At 44.6% G+C, this 19442-nt stretch overlaps 1 protein-coding gene across 1 annotated transcript in view; it reads left to right on the forward strand.

Annotated features, from left to right (window-relative positions):
• Positions 1-6456: 6456 nt before the first annotated feature.
• Positions 6457-19442, forward strand: part of GMDS (GDP-mannose 4,6-dehydratase) — a 575871-nt gene continuing 562885 nt past the window's right edge. Inside the window, exon 1 of the mRNA XM_077886286.1 lies at positions 6457-6716. Within this exon, the coding sequence (XP_077742412.1) occupies positions 6627-6716 (90 nt within the window). The 5' untranslated portion in view covers positions 6457-6626. The remainder of the gene's footprint in view (positions 6717-19442) is intronic.

The raw sequence follows: 19442 nt of genomic DNA on the forward strand, positions 1-19442 counted from the left end.
GGGGGCTTACAGTTTGTTTTGAGAAGTTGGGACATATTACCCCTGAGCTGCATCTCAGGAGTATCTAATGGTTCCATCCACTATCACATCAAAATTGAGTCTTCTCGGTAGTGATTAGGACACAATGTGGGATAGAATCCAAATACTCTTCACTTCTCTTTCTGTCCTAGAATGAGGCATCCTTAAGGCTTGTCTCCCAGAGCTTGAAGGAATTTCTCTCTTGGTGGGAAATGAAAGGTCATTTAAAAAATTCATTAGGATCAAAATTCTCTTTGCCATTTCTCTAAGGAGTTATAGCAAATTCTCTAATGCACAGGATTTGTGGTGCTTGCCTTTATAATCCTAGCATTCCTCTGTTGCCCATATATATCAGGCTCATAGCCAGGAACTTTACTTGGCATACAGGTAGTAGAAGGAAGATGGGAAGCCATTGCTAGTTAAAGTGGGCTCCGCCGGTAGGAGCTTGACATTTATAACAGCATCTTGAATATGTTAAGTATGTTAGTACAAAGGGGTCAAGTTTCTCAGGAATTAGAATGTTTAGAATTAAAAATGAGAGCTATATCTTAACCTTGAAGTAATTTTGACATATTATAAGGATCAGACTAGTAGCCAGGAACTGGAAATTTTCCATAAGCCAGCAGAAGTGTTTTATGACCTCATCTAATCTAAAGAATAATGTATTACTTCATCTTGAGTGTTTTGAGATTCACTTTTTATTGAGCAAGTCTTTAGGAAATATCACAAAGAGAGGGAGGAGAAGGTATGCATTCTCAAATACAGAGAGGGGAATGCTGAAAATAGGAGCCAAAGAAGGCTTAAAGCTTCACACATTTTCCTCCCTGGGGTCTGATGCCACTAATTGAAAAACAATGTTGTAGGTATCAAGTGGAGATTCTCATTAGATAACACAGCAATGATCCCAAGGCTCAGATCCCTAGGGTTTTGTGAATTAGGAAACTCAGATTACTAGAGTAGAAAACTTCTTAATAAATAGACCCTCTAGCTTGAAAACTATCAATCCAACTAGAAAAATTGGAAATTAAAAATCAGAGGATGGAGAGGCAACATTACTTTAGGCACACACACTCTACTAGAGAGAGAGGTATATGTGGGGCCCAGAACTCCTACTTCTAATGCTCATTTGCCTGAAGACAGAAAGCTGTCTGATGGAAACTTTCATGAATGAGGATATCAGAAATACACATCTCCAATTATTTTGAATACTTTTCTCCTTTTCTAGGAATATAGTCTATAAAACTTGCCATGGTGTGATTTCCTTAATAGAATGGGATAGCCCAAAGGTGAGGTGACAGATTTCAGGAAGTCCTTACAAGTTTCAGATCTATCTTGTCACTTTTCAATTCTATTTCTAAAACTCTGCTGCTTTTGCCATGAGTTCTAAGATAAGAGACTCACACAATTTAGTATTATTCCAAAGAGATACGTAGTAGAAAACAGGGATCTAAGTTGTCCCATGTCCAATGGAGTTGGATTTTATAAGATTTAACTGAAAAAGTCAGGGGACGCCTGGGTGGCTCAGCGATTGAGCATCTGCCTTCAGCTCAGGGTGTGACCCTGGAGTCCCGGGATCGAGTCCCACGTCCAGCTCCCTGCATGGAGCCTGCTTCTCCCTCTCCCTGTGTCTCTGCCTTTCTCTTTCTCTGTGTCTCTCATGAGTTAAAAGAAAAAAAAAAAAAAAAACGTCACTTTTTCTATCCTGCTGATTTCCTGGACTGGAAAACTGGTATAAATCCTGAAGTGGAGGTGAAATACAAAGGAAATGGTGTCCATTTCCCCCTTGTATGTTTTCCCTACTATAATGCTTCCTCTCAGTCATACACACACGAGTAACATTTCGTTGGTCTTTCAATTGTGATTGAAAGCCTTGAGGCTGCAGCCTGTGTCTTGTCTGTACCCTGTGTCAGCCAGAGTGTAGAGTGGGGCACGGAAACTACCGTAGACGTTCCAAACAGAAAATGATTTAGTGCAAGAAATTCTGTTTACAAACTCTTTGCCAAAAAAACCAGTTTGGCATCTTTTAAAAAAAATAAACATGCAATTATCATACAGCTCAGCAATTGTACTCTTGGGCGACATGGAAACTATTTTCACATAGAAACCTGTACATGAATGTCCACAGCAGCTTTAAATGTAGCAGCTCCAAACTGGAAACAGTCCTATATCCTTCAATAGGTAAGTGGCTAACCAAATTATTTCCTGGTACATCCACCAGCACAATAAAAGCACTGAGCCAACCATTGATCTCCACAGTTTGGATGCATCTCCAGGAGACTTAAACTCAGTGAAATGAGCTATGGTGTAGGATTAGACACACCTTACTTGCTCACTTAATACAAGCTGATCATTATTGTTGGTTTTCTAACCTCATGTACAGTAAAAGAATATTACAAATGTTCCATAAGTTAAAAGCAAAGGAAAAAAAAGGATTAAAATAGAAGAGAAGAGATAATTTAAAGGGGAAAGCAGAGGCATTACTCTAAAATACTTGGTATCTACTCAATGTCAAGAAATTAAGATGTGAAACAACTTATTCAACATATTATTATATGTATGGTGGATGCTGTGAACTGAATTGTATCTTCCCAAAATTCGTATATTGAAGCCTTAATTCACCATAGGATAGTATGTGAAGATGGAGGCCTTTGGGAGGTAATTAGATCATGAGGGCAGAGATCTCATAATGAGATTATCACCCTTCTAAGAGACGTCTTCTTCTCTCTTCACCGTGTAAGGACACATGAGATGGCCCTTTGCAATCCAAATAGAGAGCTCTAATAAGCCAATGGGTACCTCCTCTGAACTCAGAGATATTAGTATTGGCCAAGCAGTTTGTTTTGAGTTTACTGGACCTGTTATGGGTTGAATTGTCTTTCTCCCCCAAATTCGTATGTTGAAGTCAACTCCCCCATCAGTAATTTAACATGTGACTTTATTTATTAATTAAGATTTTATTTATTTATTCATGAGAGACACACAAAAGAAGCAGAGACACAGGCAGTGGGAGAAGCAGGCTCCTTGCAGGGAGCCTGGTGTGGGACTCGATCCCGGGACCCTGGGATCATGATCTGAGCCAAAGACAGATGCTCAACCACTGAACCACCCAGGTGCCCCAGCATACGACTTTATTTAGAAATAGGGTCATAGCAGAGGTAGGTAAGCTAACATGAGGTCATACTGAATGGGCCCTAATCCTATGAGTGGTGTCCTTATGAGAAGAGTCAATTCAGACAGAGATACATACAGAGGGAGAGTGCTATGTGAACATGAAGATTGCCATCGTAAGTCAAAAAGAGAGGCTGTAGAGGACACTAACCCTGCCAACACCTTGATTTTGGATTTTCAGAACTGTGAGGAAATAGATTTCTATTGTTTAAGCCACCCAGTCTGTGGTACTTTGTTGTAGTAACTGTAGCAAACCCATATATGGCCCTATCTGCTTTCTACAGAGAAATATCCTTCATTTTTTTCCCTCAGCCTTCCATCGTGTTCCAGAACTACCATGTCCCTCCACATTTTGTGTTTATTATTTATAGGCCCTACAACATGATATTTTCTTTCTACTGTCATACTTGCTAGGAAAGACAAATGTCCAGTACTCAGTAGTGTGATAGGAGGTCTCATAGCTGCAGGATAAACTTGGTATGTCCTCTCTGAGTAACCCTTTTTTTCCAGGATTTTTGGGAAAATTTTAAATAATGTAACTGAAAATTAATTCAAATCATATTTATATTAAAACAAACATCAGTTTTAAAGATAATCTAGATTTCAAAGGCATTTTTTTTTTCAAAGGCATTTTTTAAAAAATTATTTATTTGAGAGACAGAGAGAGAGAGAGCGACAGTGAGCATGAGCAGGATGAGGGGTAGAGGGAGAAGCAGCCTCCTCACTGAGCAGGGAGCCCAAGGTGGGGCTTGGTCCCCAGACTCCAGGACCATAACTTGAGTCAAAGGCAGGCCCTTAGCGGACTAAGCCACACTGGCACCCCTCGAAGACATTTCTTGCTTATAGTGAGTTGCCCTAAATGGAAGTGTTCACAATCTTCTGCATCAGGGCCTCTCTATTCATCATTCAGGGCGGCCTTCTGCTTCTGCAGGTAACACGCATTGGTTCAGGCCTTCTCCATATAGAAGGGACAGATGAGAGCCAGGGTATGAAACCAAAGACAAGTCTCTATATAAAGCTCTACTCCTGAGAAGCTTGGGAGACAGATTTTTGAATTAATCCTGAGTTTTTCAGATTTGGGGGTTTGAGTTCATGATGGGTTGAGCACTGTCCCAGCCGCTCCACTTGTAATTTGCAGTGATGATCTGAGGCATGTCCTACGGAGAGGAAATGCACAGGCGAGCAGAGCAGTGGGACTAGGGGAGTTTGGTCTCCTCCGTGCTTCCAGCCCACTCTTAGAGACCCACGCCCGCCACCCCCAGCGCCTCAGTCGCCTCTGCCCTCCTCTCTGCACCATGTGCAGCTGTCTCTGGCTCCAGCAGGCCGTCAGGTTAGGGCCCCACCTTGCATTTGGGTTGCCTTTTTTGAAATTGGCCACGTCTAGGTTCACCGCCCCTTGAGGCTGGTCAGCAAGCCCTTGGGCTGCACGGGGGTGGGCCGGCCCTTCTTGCACCCTGCCGGTCCCCCCAGCCGGTCCCCCCAGCCGGAACACTTGGCCTCCAGCTGCTTGGAAACTTGCGCCTGGGTCCAAGCTTCGGGGAAATGGAGAAGGTGAGGCCTGGGGTTCTGCACGGCTGGGACCCCAGGGGGGTCTCGCGACGCTGGCGCCCTCGGGAAACACGAACCCACGCTCCTCAAAAGGCGCTGCGAGGGGCTTCCAGGAATTCTTTATGCACCTGACGCCCGGCCCCGGGCCGACTCGCCCTGGAATGCGAGGCTTTCTCCCAATGGCAGGGTCAGCCCAGCCCTCCTCTCAGCATCCTCGGGACCGTTCGCATCCCTGGGGGCTCCAGGAGGGCAAGGCTATGCGGTCCCCGCAGCCACGGCCCGCGCCCTCCACTGCCCGCCTGGCGAGCGAGCGGCGGGGCAGGCGGGGCGTGGAGCCCGGGTCGCGGTCCCTTTCCTGCAGCTGCGCGACCGCCGGCCTGGGCGGCGGAGCCCGGGGCGCCCTTCCCTCCCCGCTCCTCTTTTCCTCCCTCCTCCCCGCTCCTCCCTCCCTCCCTTCCTCCCCCCTCCTCCCTGCTCCTCTCTCCCACCCTCCCCGCTCCTCCTCCCTCCCCACTCTTCCCTCCTCCCCGCTCTTCCCTCCCTCCCCACTCTTCCCTCCTCCCCGCTCTTCCCTCCCTCCCCACTCTTCCCTCCTCCCCGCTCTTCCTTCCCTCCTCGCTCCTCCCTCCTCCCCGCTCTTCCTTCCCACCCCGCTCCTCCTCCCTCCCCGCTCCTCCCTCCTCCCCGCTCTTCCCTCCTCCCCGCTCTTCCCTCCCTCCCCGCTCCTCCCTCCACCCCGCTCCTCCTCCCTCCCCACTCTTCCCTCCTCCCCGCTCTTCCCTCCCTCCCCGCTCTTCCCTCCTCCCCGCTCTTCCCTCCCTCCCCACTCTTCCCTCCTCCCCGCTCTTCCTTCCCTCCTCCCCGCTCTTCCTTCCCACCCCGCTCCTCCTCCCTCCCCGCTCCTCCTCCCTCCCCGCTCCTCCCTCCTCCCCGCTCTTCCCTCCTCCCCGCTCTTCCCTCCCTCCCCGCTCCTCCCTCCACCCCGCTCCTCCTCCCTCCCCACTCTTCCCTCCTCCCCGCTCTTCCCTCCTCCCCGCTCTTCCCTCCCTCCCCGCTCCTCCTCCCTCCCCGCTCCTCCCTCCTCCCCGCTCTTCCCTCCTCCCCGCTCTTCCCTCCTCCCCGCTCTTCCCTCCCTCCCCGCTCCTCCCTCCACCCCGCTCCTCCTCCCTCCCCACTCTTCCCTCCTCCCCGCTCCTCCTCCCTCCCCGCTCCTCCCTCCTCCCCGCTCTTCCCTCCCTCCCCGCTCTTCCCTCCTCCCAGCTCTTCCCACCCACCCCGCTCCTCCTCCCTCTCCACTCCTCCCTCCCTCCCGCTCCTCTCTCCCTCCCTCCCCGCTCCTCCTTCCCTCCCGCTCCTCCCTCCTCCCCGCTCTTCCCTCCTCCCCGCTCCTCCTCCCTCTCCGCTCCTCCCTCCCTCCCGCGCCTCTCTCCCTCCCTCCCCGCTCCTCCTTCCCTCCCGCTCCTCCCTCCTCCCCGCTCCTCCCTCCGCGCTCTTCCCTCGGGGTCCTGCCCGCGCGGCCGGCGGCGGAGGAGGCGTGGCGCGCTGCGCGGGTCGGCGGGGGCGTGGCCTGCCGCGGGCGGGGGCGTGGCCTGCCGCGGGGGCGTGGCCTGCCGCGGGCGCGTCGCGGGGTGACGCGGATGACGCGGCGCCCGCGAGCCCGCAGCCCCGCCACCGCCGCCGCCGCGCAGGGGCCCGCCCCTCCCGCCTCCCCGCCCCCCGGGCCTCCCCGCCCCCCCGGCCTCCCCGCCCTCCCCGCCCGGCCTCCGGGCGCCCCTGTCAGACTGTGGCTGCGGGCGGCGCGGCGCTCCTTGGTCGGCGGGCGCGGAGACTCGAGCGCGGGCACCCCCGGCCCTGGGCTGCAGCGGCCTCCGGCCTCCGCCCTCCAGGACGACATGGCCCAGGCGGCCGGCGCGCGGGGCTCCGGGGACGGCGAGCTGGGCAAGGCCAGGAGGGTGGCGCTCATCACCGGCATCACGGGCCAGGTGAGTGCCGCGGCGGGGCCTGCTGCCCGGGCACGTGTGCGCCCCGCGCCGGCTGCCCGCCCTGCAGGAACCGCGTGCTGCGCGTCCCGGAAGGTGCCCGGCGCGGCGGCAGCGGGGTCGCGGGGTCGCGGGGTCGCGGGGTCGCGGGGTCGCGGGGTCGCGGGCTCCCACACCTGGCCGCGCCCCAGGTGCGCCCGCAGGTGAGGCCTGCCCCGCTTCTCCGCCCACCTGCGGCTGCCGGGGAGGAGGGGACGCGCGCTGCCTGGTGCCCCCCGCCCCCAGGGTTCCGGACCCGACGAGCAAGACCAGGAAGCGCTGGTGTCTGAGAAGCGCGCCTGCAGACCTGGGCCCCGGGCTCCTGCGGCCGGCGGCAGCACCTCCAGGCGTGTCCAGCGGCGGCCCAGCGCCAGCCCAGGGCTGCTTCCAAGGCGAGGGCAGCTGCTGCAGCGCGGGGAGGAGCGGGAGCAGGAGCAGGAGCAGGAGCAGGAGGAGGGCGGCCCTGCACGTGGGGGCCCCTGGGCGGCCCGAGCCCGGCTGTCCCCGACGGCTGACCCCCAGGGGCACCGCAGCAGGTGGGCCCAGGTGCTGCTGCAAGGACTCCGCCCGCGCGTCCCCGTGCACAGGACGAGGACATCCCCGGGGGGCAGGCCCACCCCGCCCGGCAGGCACCCACGGCGGGCACGTGCTGCGTCGGCATCCCTCCCTTGACTTCATAGTGACTCCTCTGGTTCTTGCAAGCGGACTCTTTGAAGGCCCCCCCCCCCCCACCTTTTTTTTCTTCTGACCTCCACTTTGTAGACGTGGAAAATGAGGCATGGGGAGTTGGATGCGCCGAAAGTCAAAGTCTGTTTGGGATTCAAACCTGCTCGCAAAGCGATGCAGCCTTACAAGAGAGGCTGGAGTCGGCCAGATGTAGAGTCTAAGCATATTAGACAACCTCAGCCACTGCATATCTGATTACTCTCTGCTTATTAACCTTACTTTGTTTAAGACAATTAAATTAAAAAAATTTTTTTTGTTTGAAAACTGCTGGAAAGGCAGCCCCGGTGGCTCAGCGGTTTAGCGCTGCCTGCAGCCCGGGGTGTGATCCTGGAGTCCCGGGATCGAGTCCCACGTCGGGCTCCCTGCATGGGGCCTGCTTCTCCCTCTATGTCTCTGCCTCTCTCTCTCTCCTCTCTGTGTATTCTCATGAATAAATAAATAGAATCTTAAAAAAAAAAGAAAGAAGAAAGAAAGAAAGAAAGAAAGAAAGAAAGAAAGAAAGAAAGAAAGAAAACTGCTGGAAGAGGTGGATAGGATAGGACCAGGATTTGAGGTTGAGGAGGTGAACCATGACATCGAGGCAAGGGCCTATATATATATATATATGCTTTCAGGTAATAGCCAACATACTTTTTTTTTTCCCCCCTCTAATGCTGAGGACTCTTCTGTGCATGATTGATTTCCCTTTTTCCAACTTCTTAGACTGGATCTGAAGCTCAGTCGTTTACTAAGCTTATATGAATTTTTGAAGGTTAGAGATTTTTATTTATTTATTTATTTTTTTAGCACCATTAAGACATTAGTTAAGCTGTTCATGCAACTCTGTTGGTATGGCTTTTATACCGATTTAAGTGACCAGCACTATGAATCCGTGCAGGGCAGAAGTGGGACCTTATTTAGAGCTTTGGACACAGCCATCCACTGGGTACTGAGTGCTGATGGAGGTGCAGGGGTGCCCCATAGGCTGCCACAGAGGAGTCTTCCTTAAGCACATGTTTAGCATGCTACGCCTTAACCAGAGGTCTTTGGCTCACCACTTCATTTCCACCTTTAAACTCCTGCTTGGGGCAGCCCTGGTGGCGCAGCAGTTTGGCACCTGCCTTTGGCCCAGGGCGTGATCCTGGAGAGCCCGGATCCAGTCCTGCATCAGGCTTCCTGCATGGAGCCTGCTTCTCCCTCTTTCGGCACCAGTACTTTCCTCTTTCCTCCATTTACCCTCTGCATTGTCCCTTTCCATGTTGGGTTGTTGTGTTGGCTTCTGTACCCCTGGCACAGTGCTGAACTCTGTAGCTGCACATAAATCCTTTGCTAATGGAATTTACGGCTCTGCTATTTATCTTCTAGGACAGTGACTCCCACCCTGGGTGTCAAGGATCTCCAGAGGACTGTGAAGTTAATACAAGAGGTCTGAAAATCCATACATTATTGTCCATTTAAAAAATAATATTCGGTGAGAGCTTACTGAGCTATTCACTCTGCTAAACACTTTATATGTCACTACCTTGGAGGCAGGTACCATTTTTTAAAATTTTTTATTTATTTATGATAGTCACAGAGAGAGAGAGAGAGAGGCAGAGACACAGGCAGATGGAGAAGCAGGCTCCATGCACCGGGAGCCTGACGTGGGATTCGATCCCCGGTCTCCAGGATCGCGCCCTGGGCCAAAGACAGGCGCCAAACCGCTGCACCACCCAGGGATCCCTCCATTTTTATTCCCAGTTTTTACCTGCCTAAGTAAGGTTAAGTATGTTCCCTGGAAGTGTACACCCAGCGAGTGTCAGTGCTGAGGTTTGAACCAAGGACTTACTTAGAGCCCTTTTGTTAATGCCGCTTCTGTGGTAAACAGCACGCGTTAAAATATGTCTCTGTGTGTGTGTTAGAGTGAGAGAAAGTGAAAAAGGGACTGTTTTACTTTAAGGAGAGGCCTCAGATTCAAGAAGGTGAGGTAGATACCGTTGCCCCCTTAGGATATTCATGGCAGTTGTGCTATGATTGGCTCTTACTGGGTTGTCCCAAATTCCTCCTGGAGAATGAGGGCAGGTAGCCTTAGTGACCTGTCTGCTATACATCTCTAGTATTTACTGCCAGGCTTCATATCCTAGCTTTCTCCCTCCTGTCTATTCTTGATACAGTAATTGTGAACTATTTTCTAAAGTTTTTACCTTATTAAATTCCCCTTAAAGAAAACCAGGCTTAGGCTTTGCTTTGCTGTCTCTAGGCCCTTTACCAGCCATCCCCAGAGCTCACCTCCATTATCTTAATGATACTTATGGTTCTTTACTACACATATGGAACTATTCTTGCTCTTCCTTGACTACTATCTCTTTGTACTTCATTGGATTCATTTTGTGGCTAAATGCTTTCACAGGGCTTACTCCTTTTCATTCAGCTAAAAGCCTCTATATACTCTGGTTAATCCTGCCAAATGCAGCCATTCCAGGAACTTTCTTTGTATTTACCATATGCAATCTCTGTTGACTATGTGGGTAATTTACAAATCTTAGTTCTTTGGTTTGTAAACTGCTTTAAGATAGAAACGTTTCCGCATATGATCTCCCATGTAGTTTTACTTAGTGGGGTTTTAGATATGTTGACTTACTCTTATTAACAACACATCTTTACTCTGTTTCTGCAGGGTACAAGGCTTGTTTTGATGCTGGTGTGAATATAACGATATGTAAGATATACTCATTGCCCACTAGGAAATTACAGTCTTTGAGGAACCTAAGACCATGCACATGAAAAAAGTAGTATTGTACAAGTATGTTAGTGAGGTAGTACTGGAGAAGTAGTAAAGTGGTATTGTAGTATTGTACAAGGAATGAAGTAGTATTGTGCAAGTAGTAAAGTAGTATTGTACAAACAGTGAAGTAGTATTGTACAAGCAGGGAAGTAGCGTAACACAAGTAGTGAAGCGCTATTATAGTGTTGTACGCGTGGTGAGGTAGGACTGTACAAGCAGGGAAGTAGTATTTTACGAGTGTATTAAGGGCCAAATGAGTGGTTTATCCAACTTTAGGATTCTGGGAGAAGTCATTGAATGCTAGAAATAGCAGGGACTGTATTGGTTTGAACAGCATGTACAATGCAGAGAAGGGAGAGTTTGGGGGACAGTGAGGACATTGTAATAATAATGGAGGGAATATAATTTATTAAATTCTTTATACCTATTTCTCATTTCTAAAAAGTTTCTGAAATGGCATCAATAAAAAGCACATCATTGGACCATTAGAATGTCATTTCATTTCAAAGAATGAAAAAAAAAAAACCCAAAAAACAAAAGCCAAAACCCCTCCAAACAGGAGTGTGCAGTTAAGGCAATAGGAAGGTGGAGGTAGTGTACCAAAACCCAAAGCTAAGAATAACTGCTGTCAAGGTGGACATAAAATTCAGCTTTGACTTTCCTGCGAGTCAAGACAAAGTAGATAGATGAGTCAAACTTTTTATTAGTACGACGCTCTTCAAGAAATAACTTTAGACAGCAGTACAACATGATGCACAATGTGCTTGGTAGTAGTTTTTTAAAGAAGACAGTTCTCTCCTAGGACACTTTTATCACTCCCTAATGGATGGCAAAAGCATACCTTTTGGTAGATAGAGACTAAGATAATTGAAGTGTTAGTGTTTGTGGATTTTTCCCTTTTTTAAACAAATATTTTTTACTATCTGTAATTTCATGCTGGTCTCTGCCAAGAGGGCAGGCAGTTTGGAACTGTAGATTATTTTGTCAGGTATGTTGACTGTAGGTTAATAGTGGTGTTTTAAAAGTGGAAGTACTTGACATAGTGGGGTCCTTCTCACCTTTAAGTTGGCCTAGATTTTCCTTGGGAAGTGATTTAGATCTGGCCAAACATTTAAGCAAATACCAATTCTAGGCTCCAGATTTCTGCATCATGACATATGGAACATAAAGCATTTATTTTTAAATAGTTATGGTCAAGAAGAGTTAACTTGTCTGTGGTTGGAAGATAACACCCTTTTGGTAAGTCGTGCTTAGATGAAAGACACTTGGAGTTTTCAAGGCCAGATTCTTTAAGCCGCATTATTTTGTTTCAGAATTTTGTTTTTATGGCCTTATTTTTTATTTTCACTACTTTTATTAATTTTTTTTGAGCATACTCTAGCTTCTATGAAAGAATCTTGGCCTTTATAGAAAACATGTAAATTGGATGACCTAATTACGTAGACTCAGTTGGCTCTTTCAGGCTTTATGTTCTTCATTTAAGAGTTAATTTAGCATATTAGAAAATGGTAATTGAGAATTGACAGGAAATACCATTTTTTCCACAGTTTTCCTTAACTCCTTTTAGATAATACTTCAACTGAATTATAATAGATAAATGGGAAGTTACCTCTTTTGGTTTTGCTTTCTAATCCATAGTCATTTTCCCACAAATTTCTACATTCCAATAGGTGTAAGAATCACTTATGTAAATGGAGATTTAGTGAAATGTGATGAGGTCTATTAAAACTATCCCATTTGATTGGTAATGGCTACATGGAATCCTGGAGCCATGGCTTTTTCCAGTTTAAGGGAGAAGCCCATAATTGGTTAGTGATGTCTACCTGGGAGAGGGAGTGATGGCACATGTGTTATGTCTTTACAGGTTTGTGGCTCCATGAGGATAGGAAAAAAGTGTTTTAATCATTTATCCCCTATGTCTAGTATAACTGGTACAGGGTAGGTATTCAAAATGTTTGATAATTAAATTAATCTTCAGTTCAGTTGATGTTTATTGTGTTGCAGACGACTTGCCTGGAAATTACAGATGACTGTGGAAATGAGAATAAAATGTTATGATGTGTTCCTTTTTGGTTGGGTAGAAGCAAGACATTGTCAAGATATTGGGCAGAATTGAATGGTATATGCTTGATAGACTATTTGCAGTTTAAGAGATAAAATGATTTGTTATAATTTTAGATTTAGGGGACTTGGAATATGTTCATTTTAGGGGAAAAAAGCAACATGTCCAGTTTTGTGTGATGGATTTCCTACTGTTTTTATATGCATATTTACCACTAAATTTGAAACCTATTCCTTTGGTGTATATATTGGGATTTTAGAACTGGAGTTAAATTACAGTTATTATGTAGAGGAAGAAAGAAGACTGAGAAAGAATGATTTCCTCAGGTCACACAGCAAATTAGTGGTAGTGTTGGGGTTAAAAGCCCAGAGTCTTCTCTGTATCATTGTCATCACACTGTCTTCTGCTAATAAGAGAGACTGCTTTAAACCAGGAAAATTGAAGTAAAACCTATATGTAGTAATAAAGTATATATTATAGTATTCTAGAAAGTTGAATAATAATAAATATGCACCTGAATAAGTAATGAAATCTCTTTCAATATGTAAGGTCAAGGTAACTTTATGTATCATTTAACATCATATTTTAACAAAATATTTGCACCCTGCAAAGAGTTTGAGAGGCTTAGGGTAATTAAATAGGAATCTTTTCTATTGGATCTATAAAGGGAAATTATTATTATTATTATTTTTAAAGATTTTATTTATTTATTCATAGAGAGAGAGGCAGAGTCACAGGCAGAGGGAGAAGCAGACTCCATGCAGGGAGCCCGACGTGGGACTCGATCCTGGGTCTCCAGGATCACACCCCGGGCTGCAGGTGGCTCTAAACCGCTGTGCCACTGGGGTGCCCTAAAGGGAAATTAATAAAGATTATATGGACTAAAGAAAGAGGTTAACCTTATTTATTTTTATTTTTTATTTATTTATTTTTTTGAAAGAGGTTAACTTTAGATAACACATTGTTTTCATTTGAATGTAATTGATACACAATGTTACATTGTTTCAGGTGTACAACACAGTGGTTAAACTTCTCTCTATGCTGTGTTCACCACAAGTGTAGCTACCATCTGTCACCCTACAACACTATTACAATACCATTGTCTATGCTGTGCCTTTTATTCCTGGGACTTATTTTAGAGCTGAAAGCCTGGATTTCCCACTTCCCTTTTCCCATTTTGCCCATCCTTCTTCCCTCTAGCAACTATCAATTGGTTCCCTGTATTTATAGGTCTGATTCTGCTTTTTGTTTGTTTATTCATTTGTTCTGGTTTTCAGATTCCACATATGTGTGAAGTCATATGGTATTTGTCTTTCTCTAACTTATTTTGCTTAACATTATACTCTTTAGGTCCGTCCATGTTGTCATAAATGGTAAGCTCTCATCCCTTTTAATAGCTGCATTATATTCCTGTGTGTGTGTGTGTGTGTGTGTGTATGTATGTGTGTGTGTACACGCTATATCTTTCTTGTCTGTTTGTGTATCTATGGATACTAAGTTGCTTCCATATCTTGGCTATTATAAATAATGCTGCAATAAACATAGGGATGCATATATCTTTTCAGACTAGTGTTTTTGTTTTGTTTAGGTAAATACCCAGTAGTGGAGTTATTGGATCATATCATTTTGAAGAACCTCTATACTGTTTACGACAATTTACATTTACACCAACAGTGCATAAGCGTCCTTTTTCCTCTACATCCCAGCTAACACTTGCTGTTTCTTGTCTTTTTGATTTTAGGCATTCTGACAGGTATGAGTTGATATTTCATTGTGATTTTTATTTGTATTTCCCTGATGATCAGTGATATTGAGCATTTTTTCATGTTAGGCAACATGTTCTTTATTTTTTTATTTTTTATTTTTTTAAATTTATTTATGATAGTCACAGAGAGAGAGAGAGAGGCAGAGACACAGGCAGAGGGAGAAGCAGGCTCCATGCACCGGGAGCCCAATGTGGGATTCGATCCCGGGTCTCCAGGATCGCGCCCTGGGCCAAAGGCAGGGATGCGCCACCCAGGGATCCCTGTTCTTTAGAGACCTTAGACATTCACTGTTCATTCAGGATTGTATACTGTCCCAAGCTGGTAGTTTGCCTTCGATGCCCTCAGACTTATTGAGTGCTACCTTATCTACTCATGACACAGGAAAACTCTGTGCTGCACATCTTCATGTTTGGCTTCAGGACCCCAAGGCTGAAATTGACAGTGACTTTTGTTAGCTAACTGACTTAATTTCTTGATAAACTGAAAGTACACTTAATTGTTTTTGTGATCCTGAATGGCTCTTTAAGGTATAGAGTTCTCAACTTGCCTGTCCTCTGAAGCAGCCTTTCCTAAACTTTTGTTAAGTAAAAGTTACCACTAAACAAAAATTATTTGTCTGTAAATTTTAAAGAGTGAGGCAAAATGTCTTCTGGATACTTAGTAGGTAATTATTTGGGGTAATGGTACAGAAAAAAAATTATTGACATTGATAGATGATTACTATGTGCCATGCAATGTACCAAGCAACCTTCCATAAATTATCTCATTTAGGGGCTCCTGAGTGATGGTTAAGTATCTGACTTTTGGTTTGGACTTAGGTGGTGATCTCAGGGTCCTGAGATGAAGCCCCGCATCTGATGCTTAGCATGAATATGCTTAAGTTTCTCTCTCCCTCAGCTTTGCTCCTCTCCCCCAAAATAAATATATAAATCTTTCTTTAAAAAAAAAAAAAAAAAAAAAAACCACAGGTTATCTCATTTAACCCCAGGTGGTACAAATTTTTAATGTACATCTTATATTAAACAAGGAAACAGACTTGGAAAATTTCAAACTTGCCTTAGAACCCTTAGTGGACTAGTTTTTTTTCCTCAGGACCTCTGTCTTGTATCATCAGACTATCTTTGTTGGGCAATTGACAAACTGCATAAGTTCACAGAAGTTTGTTGACAAACTCCAGAAATTCACAGTTCTCAAGATGTTTGTTTTTAAAGACTGCTATATATTTTGATTGGTGCCTTACTATGCCCATTAGGTGATGTTAACATTATTAGTGTTTGTATCTTAGTAAAAGTCTGGAGCAGGAGTGGGGAATGGGGGTGAGCACTACATTCTTTGAGGTCTCTTGAAGGATTCTGATGGCTCCTTTCCCTAGTGTTCTTTTTAGTTCTCTAAGATACTTTTCAGTAAGAGATGAAAATGGTTAGAGCAAAGTGCTTCTCCCTGCCCATAAACCTTCCAGTGGAGGGCCAAGAAGGGTCATTAGCCAATTAATAGGATTCTCAGAAGCAGGTAGGTCTCTGGGAGCTGCAGCTTGGGTGATGGCTTGTCTGGATGAAATTGTGCCCGGAGAGCTTGTCTGTAAGCTCTGATGAACACATGTATAGTCTAAATTTTCTTTTTCTTATTTTAAAAGATTTTATTTATTTATTCATGAGAGACACAGAGAGGCAGAGACACAGAGGGAGAAGCAGGCTCCATGCAGGGAGCCTGATGCGGGACTCGATCCCAGGACCCCAGGATCACAATCTGAGCCCAAGGCAGACGCTCAACCACTGAGCCCCCCAGGTGCCCCAGATAGTCTGAGTTTTCAATATGATGGAGAGAGGCAGGTTGAGAAGCTGAGATGCTTGCCTGTGTGGCTGCTACAACTTGTTCCCAAGGATCCTTCTACCTGCACACAGATTTGAGAGTTATAGTTCTCAGTTCATTTGTTGTGTCCTTAGATACATTTTTTTTTCTCTTATCTAATACTGCTTTTCCTTTCTATATTGTGGGGATTGTCCTTGCTATCAAGGTCCAGATTAGATTTTCCTTCAGAGACTCAGAAGTCCTCTATTCTAGATTCTTCTACTCTGTTATGAACAGGGAAGCCTGATTTATTTATTTATTTATTTATTTATTTATTTATTTATTTATTTATTTTTTGGGAAGCCTGATTTAAACCTGAAAATGTTTTGGCCTGCAAAATGATTTTAGCAAATACTTTGAGTTAACTTTTCTTTGGTGGATTAGTTTAATCTGAATAGATGCTTTCTTGAATTGAGAGTTGCTCCCCTCTTCTCTCTTCCAGTAGCATTGTATTTGGCTACTACCAGTTCTCAATTTCATACTTCTCAATTTCCAGGTAGCAATTTTTTTCATGCTTAATTTATCTTTTCTCCCAGAGGCAATTACATTTTGATGTGAATCATCCTCTACTTAGTAATAGAAGTACTAGTGATCATAATTAATGTATTCACGAAATGTTTTAGTGCAGTTATGTGTCAGGCACTAGGAGATACAACAATGAACATAATGACAAAAATGACCATCCTTATAACATTGGTGTTCTAGATGATGCTGATGGTCATGATAATTATGGTAATTGCAATAATGAACACGTATTAAGCATCTACTTTGTGCCAGGCACTGTTCACAGGGTTTATATTTATTACTGAAGCAACAGAGCACTTCTGTGATGCAGTTTTCTTATTATCCCCAAGGAGGATAGTGGTTAAATTTATTGTCCAAAGATCACTCTAGTCATGTTTGCAAAGTTAGATCTGAATTGTAAATCCCATTAATTTTTATTTTCTATGAAGTTTGTAATTAGTATCAACAAATACATTCTAAGGAGAGATAAATAAGTTGTATATCAGATTTCAAAAACAAAACATATTTGGGCGGCTGAGTGGCTTAGCGGTTCAGAGTCTGCCGTAGGCTCAGGTCGTGATCCTGGAGTCCCGGGATCGAGTTCCGCACTGGGCTCCCTGCAGGGATCCTGCTTCTCCCTCTGCCTATGTCTCTGCCTCTCTCTCTCTCTCTCCTGAGTAAATAAATAAAATCTTTAAACAAAACAAAACAAAACCAAAGCATATTCAAGAGTTTTTTTGCAGTTGTGGAGAGGTGGAAAATAAGCCTGTACTAATCCCTATATTAGATGTCTCTCATTTTATTTTATTAGCTGTGTCATGTGCTGTCATATCTTTAATGAGTGCTTTGGAGGGCCTACATTGATGACTAATCTTGCAAACTCTCTGAAGACTGGGGCTCTGTCTTGTAACAAGGAGAATGTTAGATTTTTAGCCCAACTTGGGTTTGAATTACTGATTAGTTACTGACAAGCTGCATGACTTTGGGCAAGTTATTTACCTGTGCTGTCAGGTTGGAAGAGTAATTTTAGCAAGTAGAAAATAATTCTGGCACATAATAGGGATGTTTAACCCCATTATTAGAATGGACTTTCTCTTCACAGTGTTAAAAAAATAATAAAAAATTACTTGAATTCCAGCAAAGAAAGCTGAATGAGGAAGGTATATCTAGCCTTGCTTTTTGCATGGGGAGTCTATCAGAGGCAGAAAGTTCCATAGTATTTGGAATCAACCACAAGGCTAAAAAGTACTGCAAGGCCAACAGATTAGACATCAGGTCAGTCTTACAGACTGATTGTGTAAGCAGATCTGGGAGCCAGTCTTATCTACCTGTGTAAGAGGATTGTGGGCAGTGGACTGCACTCAATCTTTTGAACTGTGATCGTGGTTCTGGTAGGAAGGTTGGCAAAATTGGAAATAAGATGTCTTGAGTACTGTCCTACTTTGATCAAAGACTGTTATGTGGTGGAAAGGTTTTTTATGTCTTTACATTACATGTAACTAATTGACCAACTGAGGAAAGAGCATGGAACTGAGAATCAGAGGCTAGGTTTTATTTAACACTAGTTAATTTGATAGTCTTAATTTTTTCTGAGTCTGTTTCTTAATCCTTATTGTGAAGGGATTATTTGATCATCTCTCAAACTGGTTCAGAGTGTAAAGTGCTATGACTTTAGGATTGAACACTAAATTACAGTTGATTATGTGTAAAGAGAATCTTATTTTTAGGGCCTCTTGGGTGGCTCAGTCACATAAGTGTCTGCCTTTGGCTCAGGTCTTGATCCCAGGGTCCTGTGATTGAGCATCCCCCCCCCCCCCTAATTTGGGCTCCCTGCTCAGTGGGGAGTCTGCATCTCCCTCTGCCCCTCCCTCCTGCTTGTGTGCTCTCTCTCTCTCTCTCTCAAATAAATAAATAAATAAGAATATCTTATTTTTAAGCAGTTTAAAGGTAAGGCCAATATGAGAATTTGTTTAAAAACAATGAAATGGATAAAGAAGATGTGGTCTTTTTTATTAGTTAGTAGATATTAGTTAGTAGATACTCAGCCATCAGAAACGACGAATACCCTCCATTTGCTTCAATGTGGATGGAACTGGAGGGTATTATGCTGAGTGAAGTAAGTCAGTCGGAGAAGGACAATCATTATATGGTTTCATTCAAATGGGGGATATAAGAAATAGTAAAAGGAATTATAGGGGAAAGGAGGAGAACTGAGTGGGAAAAATCAGAGAGGGAGACAAATCATGAGAAACTCCCAACTCTGGGAAACTAACCAAGGGTTGTGGAAGGGAGGTGGGCAGGGAGATGGGGTGATTGGGTGACGGGCATTGAGGGGGACACTTGGTGGGATGAGTACTGGGTGTTATACTACATGTTGGCCAATCGAACTTCAATAAAAACAAATTTAAAAAAACCAAAATGAATTATTAACTTCAGTGAGTTTATAATTAAACATGTGAACTAAAAAGAAATTCATATGGTAATTGTATTTTGTCAGAATTTGTATGGTTAAAGTGAAAAATCTGAGCTGTCCTTTTAGGTTATATGAAATGAAGTGATTTTTTTGATGAAGGATTTTTAAATTTCTATTATTTATTATCTATATTTTGAGCTTAGGGTTTAATAGTTGGTGTTTTATTCATCCAGTAAATATTTGCTGAGATTTCTTCTGTGTTGAGGTAGGTGTTGGAGATATAGGCACCAGGAAGCTGGACATGATTTTGTCTTCAAGAGATGATAGTTTGGTTGGCAACAAGTAATTTTACAGCATGTTAAGTAGTATGACAGTAATAAATAAGTCACAGAATCACAAGAAGATATTTCCTTAAATAAAAATACTCTGAGGTATCATTAGTTCAATAGACTTATTGAGCATCACTTACCTTGGAAGTTTCTGGTTATAAATGCTGTTGTAGTTAGCAGGATTAGTTGTGAGGCCTTCTCGTAGAAAGGAGAGCTACTTAAGGACTACCTATATACTACTTTATTCTTTATGACATAGAACTCTTTTGCCGAGTCTTGTATTCAGCGAAGGATGGTTA

Source organism: Canis aureus, chromosome 37, assembly GCF_053574225.1.
Source record: "Canis aureus isolate CA01 chromosome 37, VMU_Caureus_v.1.0, whole genome shotgun sequence".
In the NCBI taxonomy this organism is placed as follows: domain Eukaryota; kingdom Metazoa; phylum Chordata; class Mammalia; order Carnivora; family Canidae; genus Canis; species Canis aureus.